Here is a 22436-nt window from a genome sequence, read left to right as displayed (position 1 = left end):
GGGGGGTTAAAAAAAAACCTCCTCAGTATTGGTCTCTCTTCTCCTCTGTCTCTCTGCCCCTATACCATCGCCCCAGTTGTTGCCGTAGACTTTCCCTTCCCCCCCCTTTGGCCTCTTATCCGCTTTTCATTCATCGTCTATGTCTTGCTCTTGACTCATCCTCCCATATACCCAATAATACTTGCTTCGGAACCATCGGTTTGATACCAGTGTTTCTGCAGTATTCTTGTCCAAATGGGATAATTCGGCATGGTAGATCAAGATTGACCGATTTCCTTTTTCTCTTCTTCTTCTTCTCTTCTCTTCTCTTTTTCCCCTTCTTTCCTTGTTCTAGATGTGATTTGCTTTGGTGGTGTGTTGTATATAGGGATATTTTTTTTCCGATTTTTTCCATCTATATCTAGGGTTCTGTAGATGCCGGGGTCGGTATATCTGGGAGGTTGTCTGTTTGTATTGATATTGGCTAATAGATTGCGTTGTTTTAACATATTTTTAAATGGGATGTTACTGTTTATATATAACCCTGTAGGTTTCAAATGCAATGTTGCTTTTTCTTTTTTTTTTCATTTATTTCTTTCTTTCTTCGTTTCTCATTTAGTTTTTTTTTATACAAAGAAGTGGACTTTAATAGTCTCTAAACACGGCAACCATGTCATCAAGACGAGAGACCTCGCCGAGGAGCAAGGCCTCCTTGGCGCGCCACTGGTGAAGAGTCTTGAGCTCGCCCTCGGACAGGTAGCGCTCCTCGTTGCCCTTGACGTCCGATCGCTCTGTCTTGTCGAGGAATTCGCGGAGGCGGGCGCGCTCGAACCGGATGCGCTGCAGGCAGCGCGACATGGCCTTGTACGTGTCCTCGAGGATCCCTGCCGCGACGCGGTCTGGGTCGTAGAACCACAGGTAGATGGTGCGCGAGGGCTGCCGTTGGGCATCCCGCGGGACTTCTTGCAGGTCCACGAACCCGCCCGCCTGCATGCTGGCCAGCACCTGCCGCAGATCCTTGAACGGAAGCAGGCTGATCTCCTGAAGCCGCTTCTCGTCCAACTTGCCCTTGGCGTGCAGCACGCGCACCACCCGTAGCGCGACGTCGCCGTACCGCGCCTCGATTATCCGCTCCAGCTCTGTGTGACGCAGCTTGCGCGCCAGGTGTCGGTACTCCACCGTCCAGTTGATCAGGCCGCCGATCATCCGCTTCGAAGTGAAGTTGTACGGCGGCTGCGCGAGCAGGCACAGGTGTTGGTCGACTTCGTAGGTCCGGCTCGCCCCGGATGATGACGAAGACGTGCCGTTCGTAGTAGAAGACGGCTGTCCCTCACGGTCGTCAGTATCTCCGTGGACCCCGTTCTCCAGCGGTCGTTTCCCACGGCGGGCTGGGCCCTGTGGGACCTCCATCGGACCAATCGACCCCGAAAGATCGAGATACGGGTCAATGTCGTCCACCAGCGCGCTGAGCCGGATCGGAACAGAGTACTGTTCGGACTCTTCGCCTTCGCGCGGAATCTCCGCGATGTCTCGGCAACGTGGGGTTTGATATTCGATCCGCCGCAGTAGACAATCGTATACCTGGGCTGTTGCAGATGAGGATTCTTGGTCGACAAGCTCGACAAGGCGTCGGTTCCGTAGAGCAACATCCAGCTTGGGATAATTAACCCGAACGACAAGGTTGGACTGAAGCACATGTCAGCAGAGTGGAAGCAAACGCAGGGAGGGCAGGAATATGAATCAGGGAAACATACATCCATTGGGCTGTTGCCACCAAAGTCGTCGTCCGACCATTCATTTTCTTCGTCTTCGTCGATATCGACGTACTCTCTCCTTTCCTCGTTGGGTTTCTGGCTGTGCTTTCTCTTAACACCCTGAGGAACTCCATTGAACATCAAGCCCCTGCTGAGATCTCCATCGGTTCGCTCCTTGACAATGCGCTCTGTGTTTTCCAAAAGAAACTGTTCCTGCTTCTTGCCCTTCATCTCTTTGACGTCTGGTCTTGCCTTGAGCACTCGCTGTGCATCCAAGACATTGTCATTGGGACTCTGAAATTGGGCATCGCGAACTTGTATGACGTATCCATGTGCAGCGAGGGCCTTGAGCGTTGAATGAATGGCGGCATTTTCCACGAGCTCATCCAATTCGTGTTCGCCATCAACTCCATTGGCTTGGCCTTCTGCTTCCTCCTTCATTTCTTCACCAACACCGTTCGCATGGCTCCGTTGGGGCTTGAGCTCCGGAAGAGTTTCAAGATGCGCAATCTGAGCGTGTCCAAGGAACATAATTGTCGACATGACCGTAGCCGCATATTTCCCTAGCCTGTCCTCGATCATCTCCAGGATCTTGCCAGACCGAACAAGGTAGTACGCCGACTGTAGATTCGTTTCGTAGTAGGTGTTTCCATCCTCGAGACTAGTGTAGTGATAAATAAGATGGTGCTGGACCATTGCTGCCAGTCCATGGTGAAGCTGGCGGTCCGATAGTCTCGAATAGAACCTTAGGCGGGGAAGGGTAAGGCGATCGTAGCGTTGCAGGGTCGAAAAGATGCGCTGTAAAGATAGTATATCAGCGCTGAAACAATTGATTTGAAAAACAATGCTCAACCAATATGTGAACGTTGCGCTGGTGATGCAGAAGACTTACCGCAAAGAGCTCTCCAAAATTATCTTCAATCAGAAGGGAGCAAAGCTCCGTCGCATACTGAGCCGCTCGGATTAGTATCACATGCAAGGTTGCAATATAGCGAAGATCAGGAAAGTGATACCTGAGATGTCATTTTCGTCCTGACTGCCCCTAGAAAGAGAATCTGCTTCTAGCTCTCCAGAAGTATGACTCCGAACGTCACCGTGAGACTTGCATGAGGAGACTTTTTATCCAATGAAGAATAAACCAACACAATTGAGAAGAAGATATCGATCAGCGAGCGCTATCTAAGCACTTCGTCTTAATCTCTGAGGATCGAAGGTAATTACTTTCGCCTGAGAATGTAATTTCCTTCTATTTTCCTTTGCTGCTGCGCTCTCTTCAAATTATCGCACACGGCGTGCCTTGAAATCACGTGAAGCTAATTGACTGCTTCGATCGTCTTAAAATACGCATTAGTCAGCCGTCAAATTGGTCAAGCCTATCCTTCTCCAGACTAGCCTGTTTCGTGGCCTGACGGAAGATCACCTGACTTCACGTGACTATAGGAATGAGGAAAAGCCGGTTCCGCCCGCCCTCGTCATTTCAGCCAATGACGGAGGGAGTAATCAAGACTGGCGCTGGGCGACTCGGCATCTTGAAGCTTTTCAGACATCGTCCGAACTGTCACCGACAGCACCCCATTCTCCCCCCTCCTCTCCCGTCGACCCAATTGACCTCAGGTCTTCGACTTTCTACACTTCCTTTGCTTCCAAGTCTGCACGGCACATGCGATAATGCTGTCGCGGTCTACCTTGGGCAAGAAAGCGCCCCGTGCGCTCCAGCAGCAGTGTTTTGCTAGCCGTCGGTCGATGGCCTCTGCTGCCTCTCCAGGCTTCCAGTATGATGTCTCGGAGGCTGCAGGTGTCAAGGTCGCTCACAGAGAGGTCGCTGGCCCTACAACCACTCTGGCGTTGGTTGCGAAGGCCGGTGCTCGCTATCAGCCCTTCCCTGGCCTTTCCGACGCTCTCGAATATTTCGCTTTCAAGGTTTGCGGCATTTCCCACCCCAATTGCTTTGCCTAGGTTGTAGGCTGCAAGGAATCACCCTTTTTTACTAACTTATTGCTTCAATTTATAGACCACACTCAAGCGCTCGGCGCTGCGGATCAACCGGGAGGTCGAACTGCTGGGCGGTGAGGTCTCCTCGACAAACTCTCGCGAGAACGTCGTTCTCAAGGCCAAGTTCCTCTCGAGCGATCTTCCTTACTTCGCAGAGCTGCTTGCTGAGGTTGCATCCCAAACGAAATACCCCGGTGAGTCCATGTTGTCCGTCTGGTGATGAAGGAGGCATAACGCGCTGGGTTTTCTAATACTCTTCTGTTTCTCATCAGCCCACGAATTGAAGGAGGTTGTCCTTGGCCTTCTCCGTTACAAACAACAGGCCTTTGCCTCGAACTCTGAGGCTGTTGCTCTTGATGCCGCTCACGGTGTCGCTTTCCACCGCGGCCTGGGTGAGACCCTCACCCCCACCAACGCTGTGTTCGACAAGTATCTTTCTGCGGATGCCATCGCCGAATTCGCCAAGGAGGCCTATGCCAAGTCCAACATTGCCCTTGTTGCCAGCGGTTCCAACTCCGCTGAGCTGTCCAAGTGGGTTGGCGAGTTCTTCAAGGAGCTCCCCACCGGCAGCGCCAAGGAGAGCCCTGCCTCAAAATACTTTGGTGGTGAACAGCGCATTGCCTCCAAGGCTGGAAGCTCTCTCGTGATTGCTTTCCCTGGCTCCAGCGCCTTCGGTACCGCTGGCTACAAGCCCGAGGCTTCTGTCCTCGCTGCCCTCCTTGGCGGCGAGTCCAACATCAAGTGGACCCCTGGTTTCTCCCTCCTGGCCCAGGCCACCCAGGGCTTCTCTCAGCTCCGTGCTTCCACCCAGAACCTTGCCTACTCTGATGCTGGTCTTTTCACTGTCAGTCTGTCTGGCCAGGCTGGCCAGATTGCCGCTGCTGGCAAGAACGTTGTTGAGATCGTCAAGAAGACCGCCGCCGGCGATGTTTCAAGTGAGACTATCAAGAAGGCCGTTGCCCTCGCCAAGTTCCGTGCTCTCGAGTCTGTGCAGACTCTGGAGACCGGTATTGAGGCCACCGGCTCTGGTCTGATCAACGGCAGCAAGCCCTACCAGATCGGTGAGATCGCCAAGGCTATCGAGGGCGTCACTGAACAGCAGGTCAAGGAGGTAAGTTCTCTGCTTTCACTAGCTATCCGTAACCATCTAGGAGGGATCTTTGTACTAATCGAATCTAGGCCGCCAAGACCTTCCTCTCTGGCAAGGCCTCCGTTGCCGCTGTCGGTGATCTTTTCCAGCTCCCCTACGCCGAGGACCTTGGCTTGACTGTTTAAGTTGGATACATTACAGATTAGATTCGCATGGAAAAAATGCTCTTGCCATGTTTTGTGTTCCTAGATCAGTCTCCCCCGCAGATATTTTCTTGGTGATGTGATTGTAGTCGTGACTGTAATACAATTGTATCTTATGCATTTCCTCTACCGGACGAGTACGTAGAGCTGAACAGCAACGAGTAAGCAAGTGACTCTAGTGTTGGGTATACAGAGCGATGATGCTACTAATGGCGGTGACTGTCTACACAGCTGTAACCGGATCATTCCAATATCTCATTCACGACTCAAGTCTATCCTTATTTCCATGATCTGCTCTCTTATCTCGATCTAAGTACTGCCCATCTCGTGGTTTTTTTGTCCTAATATCATTATAACATGGAGTTTGTTGGGTCAAGGATTGCATCACTGATTAATATATATGTCTGAAGACCACATCAACATGTAAGCGTCCAAGGACGAAGTGATGCTTTATATGCACCTTACTGCTGCCTGATAGAGATGCCTATAACAAGGGCTCCAGCTCCGCCGTCTTCTCGTAGATACCTAGGGATACCATCAATATCAGAACGCTCTTTAGCATAATTTGACTGGGATTATCATGCAAAATATAGAGCACCAGCAATCACCGGACTCGGGGGTAATTACAACTAAGAATTTTACCCCTACCATGTTGTTCTATCGAACGTCAGCAGCTAGAGACTAGCTGTTACTTGGGTATGTATTACATATATCCATAGTCCAATGGTTTAATACAATGGTGGAAGAATAATTAGAGAGTTCCCTTAAGCTATTAATTTCTTTTTCTCTATCATCATAACATATTATATAGAAAATTATGCGTGAGGAACTTGATTATTAATGTCCAGACACCTAGCTGAAACGAAAATTAAAGACCACAAAGGTTCTGACCTCGGCCACCCCCGGTCATCATAGAGTAGTGTGCATGGCAGAAGGGTATCTCATCCCTTCTCTAGTGCTTAGCGGTGACCTTTTCGCCGGTCAGTTTTTCGACTGCTTCCTTGGCCCTATTTCGGAGTAACGGAAGATTACACGCGTCAGCCTAACGTTCGTCCCTCGGTAATCACATGAAACGTTGGAAGAACAGGGGAGGGAGGGTCCACTTACATGTCACCAAGAGCCACCATGCAGACAGTCTGCCAGATTCCAAGGCCAATGCGGGGAGCTACACCACGGTAAAGGCCCTTGATACCGTTGTTCTGGTAAATGTACTTGAAAGTCTTGCCGACGGTCAAGTTCTTGGGGCGGTTGGGGTCCTCGGTCTTGCTCTGCATCTCGACACGGATGACTTCAATAGGCTGATTCCAGGCAGAAAGACCGCCACCCAGAGTAGATGCGCAGATCTTTTCCAGGGCGTTCAGCTTCTGGCCGTCTTCCTTGTCCATAACCCTGCGGATGGCAACTTCAGCCAGGCGAGACAAGCCGAAACGGGAACCCCAGTTGGTCGTCTGACGAATTGCAACGGCATTGACACCCCTGTTGATACCGCGGATACCCTCACGACGATAGATGTCCATGAAGGTTGCAAACGTGCTCTGAGGCTTGACACCCTGTGCGGCCATCTTGTGCTGCGTGATTTCCACTGTCTTCATGCAGGTACAGAAACCCATCGTAGCGTAGGCCTGAGCCACACCACCGGTCATACCTCCGAGGATACCAGAGAAGAAGTCGTTGGCACCGAGACTCTTCGCCCGAAACTCCGCCTCAGACGCGACGAACAGGAGGACAGCGCCTTTGGTGGAGGCCTCAATCCAGGCCCATGGAATGAGACCTTGATAGTCTAGAAGATCACGTCGCGTCAGCGATATTCCCATCGGCCGGACATGCGGCTGTCGGCATCACTTACAACCGAGGATCCCGCCACGACCCCAAATCCGACCCATAGCGCCAGCGAAGGTGTCACTTCGGTTTGCGGCCATGGTTGTCTTGATCACTTCCAGCGGCTATTCCGATAGTGTGAGAAACAGTATCCCCATATTAGATTTTTTCAAGGAGTGCACCGTCATACCTGACCCAAAGTCGTGACCCTAATCGTAACTATTAGTACCGAGTAAACAATCCCGAAGAGAAAAAAAAAGAGACTTACTCAAACAGGTTAAGGCCAGCGCCAACTACAACGACATGATCAGAACGTGTTCGCGTACTATGATACTTTCCAAGGACTGGCAGTACTCACGCAGCAAGTTGCTGAACTTGACGGGCTTTCTCTCGAGCGAAGTAGACATCTCTGGCATTGGTAGCGCTGAAAGGGGCCCTGACCAAGGGATGTATTGGGGCTTCGTCGCCTAAGGGATCAAAGGTACAGGAAAGGTTTGAGGAGAGGGCGCGAGAGCAACCAGATCAGAGGGCAGAGAAGCCTGGACAAAACTGCGTGTAAGTTTTGTGCCACGTACAAGGTGGGACAGCGCCGCCTGGGAATTTTTGAGACTCACGATATAGGCTGGTTGGAAGAAGCAAATGGCAGCTCACTTGGTGATATGACCGTGATACGGGAGGAGATGGGGGAAGTAGAGTAGTAGGTAGATGAAGTAGGTAGCTACAAGTACGGAGTCGCTTGGCTGAGGCTGCATTCACTACTGCTGACTACGCATCCAATAATTGACACCCCTAAACAAACCGCTAACAAAGCTGCGCATTTGGACATATTGGGGAGGCGCTAGCCCTGAATAGGTCAGGAACGGGCAGATTTACGCGCTAGGCCCCATAAGGTCCGGCGGTGAGCGGTACAAGACTTGGGTGTGTTGAGCCCCGGAGAAAACCGGGCCGCTCCCAACACGCCGCAACAAAACAGAAGGGTTGAGGAGGCGGCGAGACAGCTCTGATCGGCGCGGCCCATGGTCGCGCGCATCGACAAGGAGACGTCCGGAGTACGGTGTGATCATGTACTGTTCCAGTAGGTCTCCTACTCTCGGGGGGTCTTAGGTGAATGTACCTCCATACTGGATGTACAGAATATACGAAAAAAACAGGCCAGAAACATTGCGTAGTGGATGTAGAAGGGCTTTTCAAGGCCCGCTCGAACCGATGGAATCATATCATACAAATTGAACCAAACCCAAGACTCAGCGCTTCCCAATCTAAATTGATATGAAATGATACAGATTGCAAAAAGCCGTCATACCGACCCCCGGGGTTTTTCAGATACCAGCTTTTTACAGCTTGGCACCAACAAGCTTGGCGTAGGCCTCAGTGCTGAAGGACTTGGGGCGCTCGATGGGGGCGCCAAGAGCGCGGTCGATGATGAGCTGGGGCAGGACACCGAGGGCACGGGACACACCGAAGAGGACGGTGTAGTAGTTAGCCTCGTTCAAGCCGTAGTACTGGAGGAGGACGCCAGAGTGCTGCAGCAACGTTAGTTTACACCTTCAGAGACTAAAGCGAACAGTAGCAAGGAAACTTACAGCATCGACGTTGGGGTAAGGGTTCTTGGTCTTGCCGTGCTCGGTCAGGACACCAGGGGCGATCTTGTAGACCTGGCTGACCAGCTTGAACATGGGGTCATCAGGAAGCTTGCGAAGAGCGAACTCGCGCTGAGAAGTGTAGCGAGGATCGGTCTTGCGGAGAACGGCGTGGCCGTAGCCGGGCACGACCTGGCCGGCGTTGAGGGTGGCCCAGAGGTAGTCCTTGATGGCCTGGTCGCTGAGGTCGTTGCCAATGCTGGCCTTCATCTTGGTGAGCCAGTTGAGCACCTCCTGGTTGGCCCTATTTTCGCTCTGTTAGCTATGCGGTAAACTTGTTGTAGAGACAGTGACCTGTAAGACTTACAGTCCGTGAAGAGGACCAGCCAGACCGTTCAGACCGGCGGCCAGAGAGAGCATGGGGGAGCTCAGAGCACTGCCGACGAGGTGGGTGGTGTGGGCGCTGACATTGCCACCCTCGTGGTCAGAGTGGATGGTCAGGTACAGGCGCATCAGCTCAACGAAGTCCTTGTTTTCGCCGTAGCCAAGCTGGTTGGCCAGGTTGAAGGAGTAATCCTTGTCCTTCTGGATAGCGGCAACCTTGCCATCCTTGAAGACGTTGCGGTAGATCTTGGAGGCAATGGTGGGAAGCTTGGCAATGAGGTCCATGGAATCCTCGAAGGTGTAGCTCCAGTACTCCTTCTTGTTGATGCCCTTGGCGTAAGCCTTGGCGAAGGCAGACTCGTGCTCAAGAGCAGTCACAGCGAGGGAGAACTGAGCCATGGGGTGGAGAGTGCTGGGGCAGCGGTCGATGAGCTCTTCAACGAACTTGGGGACATCGGAGCGAGCAGCCCACTCGGCAGACAGGTCGCGAACCTGCTGCTCAGAGGGGATCTCGCCAGTAAGAAGGAGCCAGAAGAGACCTATTGTTGTCCTTTTTTAGTATTGTTCGAAGTATCTGCCTGATTTAATCTCACTAACCTTCAGGAAGGGGCTCCTCGCCACCGGGGGCCTTGGGCAGGAGCTCCTGGATCTCGGGGATCTAGTAGACTTGTGAGAACTCATATCATCCATTTTTAATCGCCAGCTTATACTCACAGTCTTGCCACGGAAGCGGATACCCTCCTCAGAATCGAGAACGGAGCCCTTAACATCAATCGTCAGCTTGTTCACCTAACCGGCTCAGGCGATTTAGCCACCTACCTCCCAGACGAGAGCCTTGATGCCACGAGCACCACCGTAGGCCTGGTCAAGAGTGACCTCACCAATGACCTTGTTGCCATACTCCCTAAATAGTAAAAAATCACAGTCAGCAAATGAAACTATTACGAACTACAGTCCTGACAACATACTTTCTGAGCTTCTTGACCTTCTCAATCTCACCGGGGATCTTTTCGGCGAAGGTCTCCTTCAGGGACTAGACGTAGAAATAGATGTTAGTGTCCAGCTATTGAAACTAAGAAGCGGAATGCTTGCGGCATACCTTGGCCTTGCCGGTAGAGTAGCAGCGCAAGCCATTGAAGGCCGCGGACTGCACAGCTGGCTTAGCAGCAATGGAAGAGGAACGAAGAGCAGAGGTTCCTAGTCTGAGAGAGGAAGCCATTGCAATCGATATGATTGATATGATCCGGGGGAAAAAAGGGTTGATGATAAAAAGAGGAGAGAGGTCTGACACAAGGAGAGGAGATGGAGAGGAATCATGAAGACATTCGCGGGAATGCAGCTCTTTTGCGGCCCTTTTTTTCCATCTGGCCGTAACAGTATTCCGTACAGCCGGTACAAACGGTACCGGACAAGAAAGCCAAGAAGCTACAACAATCAACAACAAAGCTTGTATGGATTCTGTATTGTACTGTAACCCATGCCCCCACGCCGCCGAGATCCCGTGTTTTTGGTGGTGAATGCTGATCCGCCCGATTCCGCTATGAACATGAAGCGAAGCAGAGTCCTGTAATGATGAGACGATCAATACTCTCTGACTGAGGAAGTTTACATCAGTTGATATATTGCAGCCCAGTTTGGAATTTACAGAAAGGATCTATCTGATACTGCGGTGAGGCGGTATGGTGGTCACTGTCCTGCCTTTTTGCGCCTCGGTGTGTCTTGTTCTACGAGCTTATGAATATTGTACGGTAAAACACCTGCAGTACGGAGAGGTAGTGACGTCGGCAGGTCGAGGTTAACTAGGTAAGGTAGGTTGCGTAACTACCTGGTACTAGGCAGGTAATAACTACCTTATAGTTACCGGTATCCTACCTAGTACCTAGCCCACATACCGGTAAATATTAGGTAACTTGCTCGTATTGTAATTACTAATGGTGGGTTACTCCGTGTTTTCCCCGAACCTACAGTAATCTCCATGAATAAAGCATTTGCAGAGCCAAGTCCTGGAAATAAGTCGGCTTTGTTCTTCTCCACAAGAATAAATTGGTATGGAGCACTATGTGAGTGGTTTACTATTGATAGATATGGAATAAAATCATCTACTACAATAATAGTTTCTTCAACCTTGAGAAATAATAATTTCATGATGTTATCTGATTCAAAGCTTCTATAAATAATATTGATGTCTCGATGTCAAGTAGCTTAAGTATTCAGCATTGATATTTAGTATAAATTTAGGTTTGGTTGAGGGAATGACTACTGGCAATAACTGGCAATAAGAGCTGCTTTATTCTTCAGTAATAATATTTACCTAGTAAATAGGTACAGACTCTGGAGTACTCCAGGTCTATAGTCGGGGGGGAACCTTGAAAGGACGCTGTTGCAGCGCAAGGCATCAATTTTGGCCTGAGGCTATGAACATTACTAAGGAAAGCACACTTGACCGGAACGGGCTAGCTCCGGCGACTGCAGATTTCTCCTCGCCTGACCCTTTGACTTGCTGTCACAACTCCTCCCCTTTTTCCTTCTCTTTAACAACCTCACTCCATCACTCCATCTCGTCTTTTTTCTCACCCGAGCCCTTTATTCGGCGTAAATTCATTATCTCTCCTTTTATCCCGTCATTTTCCTCGAAGTTTCGATTTTAGGTCGTACTCTGTACTCGTACTCGTTCGCACAGCGCGAATCACTGGACATCATCGCTTAGCTGTGTTCCAGCTGTAGGCGCGAGGCCTGTGGTCGTCAAAGAGCGCTTGTGCAGTCGTAGCGACGGCTAAAAGAGTCAATCTAGGGGAACTCGCTTTCACTAGGGCACCAAGTCAGCATTCACTAGACGAATTTTGCGCTGGCTCCGGTAGACTCGCCTTGTGCTTGGTATCAATTCAATTGCCTACAACACTTTCTTCATCCTCTAAGACGATAAAGCTTCCACTTGAAAAAGAAAATTGATCTCGATCACGTTCAAAGCACTTGTGCACACAAAATACAATCATGTCCTCCGCTGTAGGAGAGCTGGATAACTATCTCCAGTCTATGCTTGCCCTTAAGCCTCCCGGTGTTTCAGGGTCCAAAATCAGCAGCATAACATCTCTTTGTACCGCCAACGTCCAGGTACGCTTCAATACTATCCATGCCAAATACTGCTTATCGATATGACTAACACTTTGCCTCGAACAGAATGAATCCGTCCTCATCCAGAAGATCTACACACATTTCAAGAAAGCACCGGGGACTCACAAACTGGGCGTACTCTATGTCGTAGACTCTGTAACTCGACAATGGGTAGAAGCAGCGCGCAAGGCGGGTCAGCCAGCCGGTAGTGCTGCTCCCGACGGAACATTCGCTGCGGGTGTGAACAGAGTGACGGAGTTACTGCCTGTCCTCATGACCGACATAATAAACAATGCGCCCGAAGATCAAAAGGTACGCTCTAGAAGAAACATGCAATTATCTGTCCCAATATCACAGAACACGTGGGCAAGCACAAGGCCGTCGAAAGACCGCAAATCTCCTTTTATAGGAGATCTGCTGGCCACTTTTAAGCACTTATCTACGTACCTTCCACCATATAACCCCTCTATCCCTATAGAAGCCGTGTTCTGCTTATTTCTAAATCGTCTCATCCTGTTTTATGTGATGGACAGTCCAACTTACGTACTCTATTCTGCTTCTTATAGGAAAAAATCAAGAAGTTGGTTGATATCTGGGAACGGGGCTATACTTTCCCCGCGAAAATGCTTGCTTCATTCAAGGAGAAACTTAATGCACCTGCACCACAGAGTAAGCTTCATTCCTTCAATACTGTCTACACGCCTATGGCAAAACCACCAGACTGTCCGGGCGTAAGACCTGGACGATGCCTTTCTGATATTTATCTTCTAGACGTTGAGTCAACTACGCCAGAAGGTTCCCCTGCACCGAACTTTGTGCCTTTTGGGGCACCTCAAAGCCAGCAACAGATCACAAATGGCGCTCCCCAAACCACTTCGTCGCAATCGGCACCAGATACTTCTAGCATTCTGAAGGCTTTGGCTGATATGGCCAAGCAGAACACGGCGGCACCGGTGGCTCCCGGCGCAGCGGCACCGGCCAACCCTCTTAGTGTATTAAACCCGGCGAGCGCGCTTCCGCCGTCCGTATCCTCGTCTGTAGACCAGGTTTCGCAACCGGCAAACATGCAGGCTGGCGTAAACCCTTACGCTGGAACTATCCCGGCACCTTTCGCAGCTCTAGGCAATGTTGCTCAGAACCAAGGGCTGGGTCAGCCGCAGAGTCAGAGTCACACTCCGAACCCATTGGCCACTCAACAGAATCCATTGTCGGCGCTTCTGCCGCAGCCAAGTGCAGCTCTTCCCCAACCTGCTCCAGGCATGGGACCCGATGCTTTGCAACAGCAGCTTCAGCTCTTGCAACTGCTAGCCGCACAGGGCATCCCTCAGGAGCAGTGGGCCACCGCACTCCAAATCCTTAACCTCTCCAACAACGCCAACATGCAAGGCATGAATGCTGGACAGATTCCTGGATACGGTAACATGCCCGGACAGAACCCCTCCTGGGGCAGCCATCCGGACCCCCAGTCACGTGATATGGATAGAGAACGTGAGAGAGACCGTGACTATATGCGTTCCCCTCCTGGCCAGTACCGACGTCGTTCACGCTCCCCGGGTTGGGATAGACGCCGCGAAGTTTCCCCCCCTCGGCGTCGTGAGAGCCCTGTGTACGGCGAATACCATGGAGACTCGCCGGGCCGTAGGGGTGGCGACCCCCGTGATATGCGCGGCCGTCGAGGGAATGAGTACCGCCAGCGGAGCCCTGCTGGACGGAGACGCCGTTCTCCCAGCCCTCGCAAGGACCCCAACCTTCCTCCTCCGGGACCAAAATTCCTTGAATGGGATTATTCCATTGGCCAGGGCAACATCAAAGGTTAGTGCTACAAATTCCTCCCTCCTTCTTCTTAGTGCTGACATCGACCTTCCTAGTTCTGAGTCGAACCCTATTCGTCGGTGGTGTGACGTAAGTCATCTTTTTACATGATTTTCAAGTGCCAACAAGTATACATGTTCTAACATCCGGATAGTTCCTCGGAGGCACACTTGCGCTCACTCTTCAACAAGTTCGGTCTTGTTCAGACTTGCATTGTCAACATTGACAAGCGGCACGCTTTCATCAAAATGATCAGCCGCAAGGACGCCGTGCTTGCCAGAGAAGGAATGGAGTCATATAAATCCGGTGACATGCAACTGAGAGTAAGTAGCCTGGATATTTTAGTGTATGGATATGGACAGCTGCTAACACATTGTACAGACTCGATGGGGTGTTGGATTCGGCCCCCGTGACTGCAGTGACTACCAGACGGGTATCAGTATCATCCCTGTCGAGAGGCTTACGGAAGCTGATCGTAAATGGATGCTTACTGCCGAGTATGGCGGAACTGGCGGTCGTCCGATCGAGAGTGGCATGGTTGTCGAAGAACCCGACATTGAAATTGGTGCCGGTGTTTCCTCTAAAGGTGAGTTTAGAGAACTAGAAATATATTCAACTTTGAAAAGAGAAACAACACTTCTAACACCCGTGATAGCCATCAGCAGACGTATCGCAACCGACACGGGCGGCAAACGCGGGCCTGTGTCATCTCGCGCTCAGCAAGACCGCGGCCGCCGTCAAGATCGTGAACCTCAGCAGATGGGCGCCCCCGGTGCTCCTGTTGGCCTCTCCGATCGTGATGTAGTCAACGCCAGCAATCCTGCCGTGGCCCCCGCCGTCCCAGGCTTCGGGTTCTCATTCCCTGGAATGCCTGTGATCCCGCCCGGCTTCATGATGGGAGGAGTTCAGGCCAGCTCTGCCGCGCCTACGCAGCCACCGCCTCCAGGCCAGGGCAATTAGGGATCATCCCTGCGCCAGAGGTGGAACAGGAGTCTTCTATCTTCTCCACGTTCCGTTTGGCTATGTCTTGATACGTAGCATGATTTCCAGCTTTCATGTACAGAAAACTTTTTCATCCCAAGGTTTAGGACATTCGCGGTCTTCTCCGTTTGCCTTGGGCCGGTTTTTTTCTCCCTCGAATTTGAACTGAGTACGACATTTAGTCCTTTCATTGATCTGGCTCGTACGCTGTTTCTTCTTCTTCTTCTGCTCTGCACAATCATTTTTACCCTCATGGTCCCTGTATCAAAAATTCGGCTCTGGTTGGTAGCTCCGGTAGTTCTGGGTTCGTTTTTCGCTTGATTCGTCTCCTTTTCTTGTTCTGTCAATTAGGTCTATCGAGTAATGATATCAGCTTTTTTTTTTGATAGTGATATTAAGTAGTAGGTTCTCCATGTAGCAAGCACACTATCCCACTAGATCTTTAGTAGTGCTAGCTTGGTCTGGATGAATCAAAGTATATGTGATAGTCGTAATTCACTCACTGTCCTTTTTTGCAGGTTTCTTACTGTAAATAATCTTCCAGGCCCAACTATTAAATATTCAGAACAGTGGGAACTGGGAAGATAGTTACTACATAACTATATTTAATCCATATATACAGGTATCATATCTTTGTCCAGCGGATCGTCTGTCTGGTCCGCCTTTTTCAATTCATTCCTTCATTCAATCATAGCTTTCTTTCTCTCCTAGAGTACTGTCAGGATTTTCTCCGACCCTGCCGCAGCAGCAGCCTTGAACGACTGATCAAAGTCAGCGATGATATCGTCGATGTGCTCCGTGCCGACGGAGATACGAATGAGGTCCTCTGTGACACCAGAGGCAAGCCGTTCCTCCTCGCTGAGCTGCTCGTGGGTCGTAGACCATGGGTGGATAGCGAGAGTCTTGGAGTCGCCGACACTATATCATATCTGTCAGTTGAAAGCCACCAAGATTTTTGCATTTATTACTACTAAATAAAAGGGAGTTAAAGGGGGGGGAAGGCTTACTTTGCAAGGTTAGAGATGAGTTTGAAGCCGTCGACCACCTGGCTCCCGGCCGTGGCACCGCCCTTGACGCCAAAGGCAAGGACACCGCCGAATCCGCGGGGCAGATAGCGTTTGGCGAGCTCGTGGCTTTCATGGCTCTCTAGTCCGGGGTAGGATACCCAGCTGACGTGCTCGTTCTTCTCGAGCCAGCGGGCGAGTGCGAGGGCGTTGTTGGCATGACGCTCGCCGCGTAGGCTGAGGGTCTCGAGACCCAACAGCAGCTGCTGCGCGGCAAAAGGGTTCAACGAGGATCCTAGATCACGCAATATCTCGACGCGGACGCGGACCGCAAAGGTGATGGGACCGAAGGTCTCCCAGAACTTCAGGCCGTGGTAGCCCGCTGAAGGTTCGGTGAACTGCGGGAACCGCGCCGCGTGCTTGCCCCAGTCGAACTTGCCGCTGTCGATCACGACGCCGCCGATGGTCGTGCCGTGGCCGCCGATCCATTTGGTGGCGCTGTGCACGACAATGTCGGCACCGTGGTCGATGGGACGAGCAAAATAGCCGCCAGCTCCAAAGGTATTGTCAACCTATCGATTTAGTTTATGGAATCCAACTCATCTCATTGGGGGGGGGGAAGGTCGAACGTACAACAAGTGGAACGCCATTCTCATGGGCCACCTTAGCAATAGCCTCGAAGTCCGGGACGTTGAAGCGCGGGTTGCCAATGGTCTCGACGTAGACAGCCTTGGTGCGGTCATCGATGGCGGCCGCAATGTCCTCGGGCTTATCGCCCGCGATGAACTTGGTCTCGATACCAAGGCGCGCGAAAAAGACCTTGAACTGGTTGTAAGTTCCGCCATACAGGTTGCTTGTGGCGACGATGTTGTCGCCGGCGTGGGCCAGGGCCGAAATGGCCATGAACTGAGCCGCCTGGCCGGACGAGGCGGCCACCGCAGCCACTCCCCCTTCCAGCGCGGCGATACGCTTCTCAAACACGTCCACGGTTGGCTGCCAGGTAAAGAGTCCAGTCAGTTTGTTAATACTTGACGGTCAACAGGATGCTGGTTCAGTGTTTACATTCATGATACGGCTATAGATGTTGCCGAATTCCTTGAGGCCAAACAGCCTCGCGCCGTGAGCGGAATCATTGAAGACGAAGGACTTTTATAGCTTATCAACATTTATTGCCTCTTTGAATAGAGATGTTCAGGAGATGAAACGCACTGTGGTGGCGTAGATGGGTACAGCTCGGGAATTGGTAGTACCGTCGGGTTCATGGCTGCCACCGTCAGCAGCAATTGAGAGAAAGGATCAAGGTAGACTTACCCAGCATGAAGTTGTAGGGTCTCGAAACGATAATTAGGTTCGCCAGACATGATGAACCGGTTTTTGTTCTTGAAAAAATTATGGCAATATAGATATGATGATAATGCGGGGAATTAAGCTATCAGGCCGATTAGATAAAAGCGTGTCCTTCAAGGACTAAACAACATCGACACAGAACTTACCCAGCACGCGAAGAGTAGGAGGCCCAAGGATTTCGGAAAGCTCTTGAAAATTCCAAAGAAAATATGAGAGAATTGAGGGGTTCAAGAGGCATAAAAGACGGACAATATCTACATGAGCGGGGGAAGACCATTTGCATCCGTGAGGCCTCGATGGCGTGATTGATCCTTTTGGTTAAACTGAGAGAGATCCTCCTCCATGAACGACTATGAACTGACTAGCGAGTTGCCTAGTGTTCTTGGCTTTACGAATTGCAGTGTCTAAAAGATTTCTCTTTAGTCCTTTCAGCCTACCTGACTCGAACTTGCTCGACTTTGAGGTGACCTAGAGGCAGACGGGAAATACGAAAATCGCACTACTGATTACACGAGCTATTATACCAGGAATTTACTCAATGTGTGGCCAAAAAGAAGGCAACGAATTGTCTTTTCTGTGTGGCTTTTGAACTGTGCTCAGCAAATGGTCCGATATCATACAGATGATGCTTCTCGAACTCTAGGAAGAACCGAGAAGAGATCCAACCAACTCGCCGGCTTTGAACACCGTGACGTCCTCTTTCCGGGAACTCCTTGAATCCTGTTGGAATGTATCCTGAAGAATACTTGATGTTGCATTCTTCACATCGAAAGAACTGGGTTCAGATTCACGCGGTGGGCTTTTACTCAAAAGACCTGGCAGGTCCAACATGTGGCTATAAGCAACACAGGCCTCGTCGACAATTGCCCTCTTAATTATCCAATCTCACAAAAGACCTGCCGTTCCTCTTCAGAATATATCATGGTAAACGCGTATTGGATTGACTGTCTCCAGAGCCTCCCTTCAACTAAGTGGCTACTGGTTTTACTAGAATTCAGTATTGACCAGGGCGTTGATTCAATGCCTCTTCTCAGAGATGTGTAAATCTGCAGCTATCAAAGTCCACCAAGAACTGCATGCTTTCTTGGTACACGGTCGTTTGAAATCTCTTGGTCCTTTGGAATGTAGTGGCCTGTTATATGCCTCTACACTGCCGGGTGTTGCATACAACTGGTACTTTTTTATTAGGTGGCTGTGCAATTGTTGACAACTCAGATTCTTTCTCTCCAGTAGATAAAAATAGTATTTTCCATCATGCCATGGTATGATATCTTGCTGGATTAAGATTGAAATTACCTTTTGCTTTAGGACTCGGTGTCATAATTTAATGTTGATCTGTATTGTCGTACGGAGTCTCAGGTACTATATCTTGCCGCGTCAATAATTGGACATCTTGAACCAACAGAAAACATAATCATAACCTACATCACCATTTTAACTATATCACTATATTATCTATACTGATATATCAAGGCCGTAAATACGAGTTTCGCTAGATAAGGTGAGGTTGCATGGTCAAGCCACCTCCACGTCACAGCGCGAGCTCCTGACGCCGATGACGCTGATGATCGACAGAGGGCCAAAGACCCTGATTTCTTAATATTTATTACCAGTCCTCCATCCCCGGTTTTTTTGTTTTAATCTTCTACAGTTATTCTCGGACTGACAAAACTGATATCTTGTGAGTCTCTGCAGCCTTTGATTAGTCTTCTACTAACCCCAGACGCGAATGGATAGAAACCACCCAGGGAACTACTACCCAACACCTCGATAGCCACTGTCAAATATCTTCCCTAGATCTGCAGAAAATGGCCTACACCTCTTCCTGGGTCACCATCGTACGGGTGGTTCAGGCCATCTTCGCTGTGATCGTCCTCGGACTGACTGCCTATGGTGAGCCCTTGCAGCCTGCTTGACCCCTGCATATTTTGACCGTGTTGTTTCTAACGCCCTGTCACTACATTAAGTGATCAACTGGGACGACTATTACTCGTGGTGGTCGCCCAGTACGGTGAACTTCATGCTCTTCAACAGCGTGTGGACGCTTGTCATCGCGCTGCCGTACATCGTCCTAGCGCCGGTCTTCTTCGCAGGCATCGTGCACCCGTTTATCGTTGTCGGCATGGAGGCTGTCACCATGATCTTCTGGTTTGCCGGTTTCATTGCATTGGCCTGTGTACTGCCACCGCCACGGGCCTGTCACAGTAGTCTGTGTGACTCCTTGCAGGCAGCAACGGTGTTTGGTGCCTTTGAATGGTGAGAGGCCAATCAGTTATTCTGGCTGCCTAGGTAGACTCGGGAGAGAATCATATGCTAACTGATCTGGTGGCTAGGGCACTGTTCGCTGCTACCACCACCATCAATGTCATGGCTGTCTTCACTTCTCGAGGCAATAACGGTGTGAAAGCGAATCCGAATGCCGCTGTCCACACGGGTGTTTAAATACACCATCGGCCTCGCTATCTCGAAACGAACGAACGCTATCTCAACACGAACGAATATGTTATATACCCATGATTCTTACGGCCCTTTATATACTGTTTATTAGCTGATGTCTTTTTTCCCCGTCCTACCTGCTGATCAGATCGCGCGAGATATCGTATTGCCAACCGCATCAATTCTGATATTGAATATCCTGTAGTTATATTATTGATTGATACTTGGCGAATCACTAGTCAACTAGCATTGACCTTTGTTATTAATTTATTACTTGATAACTACCTGATCAACCCATAGTTTAGTCAATTAGTTGCGAAGTTAATCTGCGGTGATCTCCGAGCCCACTTCAAACGCTCCAACCTCCACACAGCTGCAGAGTGACGAATGCTATTTTAGAACAGATCAGAATAGAACCAAAGATAAGGAACAATTATCTGACCACAGAGTGGGTATTAATAACTACTTGTAGGATTGCAACTACTATACTTAGTATAATATAGAACAAATGGCAACTGCCGAGCAAGCCACGAGCCGGTCGGGATGCCGATTTCTGCTGCTTAGATTTGACTCCCGAAAACAACCTCACTCTCGCCACCGCACAGAACCAAACGTTTGCCCATTCCTAATCTCTGCCCGAACATGGTTCCAGCATTCGCTCAACCACACTAGCAGCAAAGTTTTCGACAGACTAAACTGAATTTTGCCTGGCCATGGGGTTAATTTCCTATCGGTTCCCGGGGCGGCAAAAGATGGAGCCTCTTGGTCTACCGGCTGGCAGGGAAGAAGGTTTCTATTACCAAATATTAATACTCGGAGACTGGGCATCCGTTGATTCACTCCGCTACTGATATGTGCCTGTTACATAAATGAATTGTCTGCTCTTAACTCTTATCTCCTGTTTGAGGTTCTAATTTTTAGCTGCTCTGCTCTGTCGGGATTCTCTGGCCGGCGACCTCCTCCCGCAGACGCTGCCGACGGACGGACGGACAAACTGTTCTTTCTCCAGAATAGTAGTGTGGGGGCCTGGTTTCTTTTCCTTTCATTAATTCCGTTCTTGTCCTTCCTTTCCTCGCTCTTCTCCAAGTGAACATGGGAAGGAAAACGGCTCCAATCACCGGCAACGAAGCCATGTCCCCCGATGACTCGATCCAGAACAATGCGCAGGATGGGTATGATGTCGACTATGAGAAGGCTGGCGCTGGGAGGGAGTCGAATCCCCTGCCGGACCTGAAGCGGAAGCTGAAGAGCAGACATCTTCAGATGATCGCCATTGGTAAGTGTTTCTTCTTTTTTTGAGCTCTCTCTCTCGTCTTCTCTTCTCTTTTGTAGGAAGCTAACAAGTCAGGTGGGACGATTGGTACCGGTCTCTTCATCGGTAGTGGCACGGCTATTGCCCATGCCGGCCCTGCCGGGGCCCTCATTGCTTACATCTTTGTCGGGTCCCTAGTCTACTCGGTGATGACTTCGCTGGGAGAAGTGGCCACCTACATGCCCATTCCTGGTGCCTTTACCTCGTACGCGACACGGCTTATTGACCCTAGTCTTGGCTTCGCCATGGGGTGGATCTACTGGTTCTCGTGGGCGACGACGTTTGCCCTCGAGCTGACGGCTACAGGGTTGATCATCCAGTACTGGGACAGCTCGATCAATATTTCGATTTTCATTGCCATCTTCTGGGTCTTGATCACGATCTTCAATTGCATGCCTGTCAGCTTCTACGGCGAGATGGAGTTCTGGTTCTCCAGCATCAAAGTCTTGACCGTGATCGGCTTCATGATCTTCGCCATCTGCATCGATGCCGGCGCCGGCAAGGAAGGGTATCTGGGATTCCATTACTGGAAGCATCCGGGCGCCTTTGCTTCGTACCTTCTCTCCCCGGGCCCTACGGCGCGCTTTGTCGGCTTCTGGGCGGTGCTCATCCAGGCCGGCTTCGCTTACCAGGGAACAGAGCTGGTGGGAATTGCTGCCGGTGAGACGGAGAACCCGCGCAAGACCGTCCCCTCGGCGATACGCAAGACCTTCATCCGTATTCTCTTCTTTTTCATCCTGACGATCTTCTTTATTGGCATTCTGGTGCCATACACCAACTCCGATCTGCTCTCTGGCGACACCAATGCCACGGCCTCCCCCTTTGTCATTGCGGCAAACCTGGCGGGCGTCAAGGTCCTGCCAAGCATCATCAATGCCGTCCTGTTGACTGTGGTTCTCTCCGCGGCCAACTCTAATGTGTACAGCGGTAGCCGCATCCTAATTGGCCTGGCCCAGGAAGGCTACGCCCCGCACTGGTTCAAGAAGACCTCCCAGGCCGGCGTGCCGTACTACAGCGTGGCCTTTACCGCGGCATTTGGCTTGCTGGGCTTCATGAATGTCTCCGATTCTGGTAGCACCGTTTTCAACTGGCTGCTGAACATTGCAGGCGTGGCCGGTTTTATCACCTGGTCCTCCCTGAACGCATGCCATATCGCTTTCATGCGTGCCCTCAAGGCGCGCGACATGTCTCGCGACCTGCTCCCTTACAAGGCGATGTGGCAGCCCTACCTCGCCTACTACGGCCTGATATTCAACATTCTCATCATCTTTACGCAGGGGTTCACGGCGTGGATCCCGACGTTCAGTGTCTCGGACTTCTTCGTTGCTTACATCAGTCTGATTCTGTTTGCCGTCCTGTACATCGGCCACAAGATCGTCTATCGCGATCCCTTTGTCAAGCCCCTCGAGGCCGATCTCGACACAGGCCGTCTCGAGATCGAGAACGAGTACTGGGAGACCACCACGCCCACGACCTGGTACGGCAAGCTCTGGCAGCTGATCAGCGGGTGATCCTGCCATGTCTGTTTTGACGATCAAATTGACGATCGGTCATGATTTTCTTGTTTATATATTAGCATGTGTGGAGTTGAGGTAATTTATTATATATGTAGTTATACTGAGCATCTCCTAAC

At 50.6% G+C, this 22436-nt stretch overlaps 8 protein-coding genes across 8 annotated transcripts; 4 read left to right on the top strand and 4 right to left on the bottom strand.

Moving 5' to 3' along the window:
* Positions 1-624: 624 nt before the first annotated feature.
* Positions 625-2758, bottom strand: ASPZODRAFT_17782 (hypothetical protein; the record flags this gene model as incomplete). The annotated part of the gene is made up of 4 exons (XM_022727086.1): positions 625-1665; positions 1734-2531; positions 2626-2682; positions 2747-2758. The coding sequence occupies 4 exons, from the start codon at positions 2756-2758 to the stop codon at positions 625-627; spliced, it is 1908 nt and encodes a 635-aa protein (XP_022579376.1).
* A 518-nt stretch (positions 2759-3276) lies between these two features.
* ASPZODRAFT_134264 (hypothetical protein) lies at positions 3277-5081 on the top strand. The gene is made up of 4 exons (XM_022723482.1): positions 3277-3653; positions 3745-3919; positions 3998-4836; positions 4905-5081. Exons 1-4 carry the CDS (start codon positions 3477-3479, stop codon positions 4998-5000), a joined length of 1287 nt encoding a protein of 428 aa, XP_022579375.1. The 5' UTR covers positions 3277-3476; the 3' UTR covers positions 5001-5081.
* Positions 5082-5776: 695 nt separating this feature from the next.
* ASPZODRAFT_134263 (hypothetical protein) lies at positions 5777-7523 on the bottom strand. The gene is made up of 7 exons (XM_022723481.1): positions 7451-7523; positions 7195-7375; positions 7105-7129; positions 7027-7045; positions 6865-6961; positions 6126-6798; positions 5777-6025 (listed from the first exon to the last, which is right to left on the bottom strand). The coding sequence occupies exons 2-7, from the start codon at positions 7241-7243 to the stop codon at positions 5971-5973; spliced, it is 918 nt and encodes a 305-aa protein (XP_022579374.1). The 5' UTR covers positions 7244-7375; positions 7451-7523; the 3' UTR covers positions 5777-5970.
* Positions 7524-7989: 466 nt separating this feature from the next.
* ASPZODRAFT_134262 (hypothetical protein) lies at positions 7990-10058 on the bottom strand. The gene is made up of 8 exons (XM_022723480.1): positions 9900-10058; positions 9769-9833; positions 9620-9704; positions 9515-9562; positions 9398-9458; positions 8784-9339; positions 8420-8720; positions 7990-8359 (listed from the first exon to the last, which is right to left on the bottom strand). The coding sequence occupies exons 1-8, from the start codon at positions 10017-10019 to the stop codon at positions 8171-8173; spliced, it is 1425 nt and encodes a 474-aa protein (XP_022579373.1). The 5' UTR covers positions 10020-10058; the 3' UTR covers positions 7990-8170.
* A 1733-nt stretch (positions 10059-11791) lies between these two features.
* Positions 11792-14683, top strand: ASPZODRAFT_17778 (hypothetical protein; the record flags this gene model as incomplete). The annotated part of the gene is made up of 8 exons (XM_022727085.1): positions 11792-11911; positions 11978-12223; positions 12478-12580; positions 12683-13723; positions 13780-13813; positions 13878-14046; positions 14105-14309; positions 14379-14683. 8 exons carry the CDS (start codon positions 11792-11794, stop codon positions 14681-14683), a joined length of 2223 nt encoding a protein of 740 aa, XP_022579372.1.
* Positions 14684-15411: 728 nt separating this feature from the next.
* Positions 15412-17069, bottom strand: ASPZODRAFT_70111 (hypothetical protein; the record flags this gene model as incomplete). Its single annotated transcript, XM_022729646.1, has 6 exons — positions 15412-15622; positions 15712-16280; positions 16342-16701; positions 16771-16854; positions 16918-16972; positions 17020-17069. 6 exons carry the CDS (start codon positions 17067-17069, stop codon positions 15412-15414), a joined length of 1329 nt encoding a protein of 442 aa, XP_022579371.1.
* Positions 17070-18592: 1523 nt separating this feature from the next.
* On the top strand, positions 18593-19938 carry ASPZODRAFT_634619 (hypothetical protein). Its single transcript, XM_022729153.1, has 4 exons — positions 18593-18736; positions 18793-18948; positions 19023-19311; positions 19389-19938. Exons 2-4 carry the CDS (start codon positions 18864-18866, stop codon positions 19495-19497), a joined length of 483 nt encoding a protein of 160 aa, XP_022579370.1. The 5' UTR covers positions 18593-18736; positions 18793-18863; the 3' UTR covers positions 19498-19938.
* A 684-nt stretch (positions 19939-20622) lies between these two features.
* Positions 20623-22314, top strand: ASPZODRAFT_70786 (hypothetical protein; the record flags this gene model as incomplete). Its single annotated transcript, XM_022729700.1, has 2 exons — positions 20623-20767; positions 20840-22314. The coding sequence occupies 2 exons, from the start codon at positions 20623-20625 to the stop codon at positions 22312-22314; spliced, it is 1620 nt and encodes a 539-aa protein (XP_022579369.1).
* Between the last annotated feature and the right edge of the window lie 122 nt (positions 22315-22436).

The sequence above is a fragment of the Penicilliopsis zonata genome, assembly GCF_001890105.1.
Source record: "Penicilliopsis zonata CBS 506.65 unplaced genomic scaffold ASPZOscaffold_12, whole genome shotgun sequence".
Taxonomy (NCBI): Eukaryota; Fungi; Ascomycota; class Eurotiomycetes; order Eurotiales; family Aspergillaceae; genus Penicilliopsis; species Penicilliopsis zonata.
This window is presented reverse-complemented; position numbering and strand designations above follow the sequence as displayed.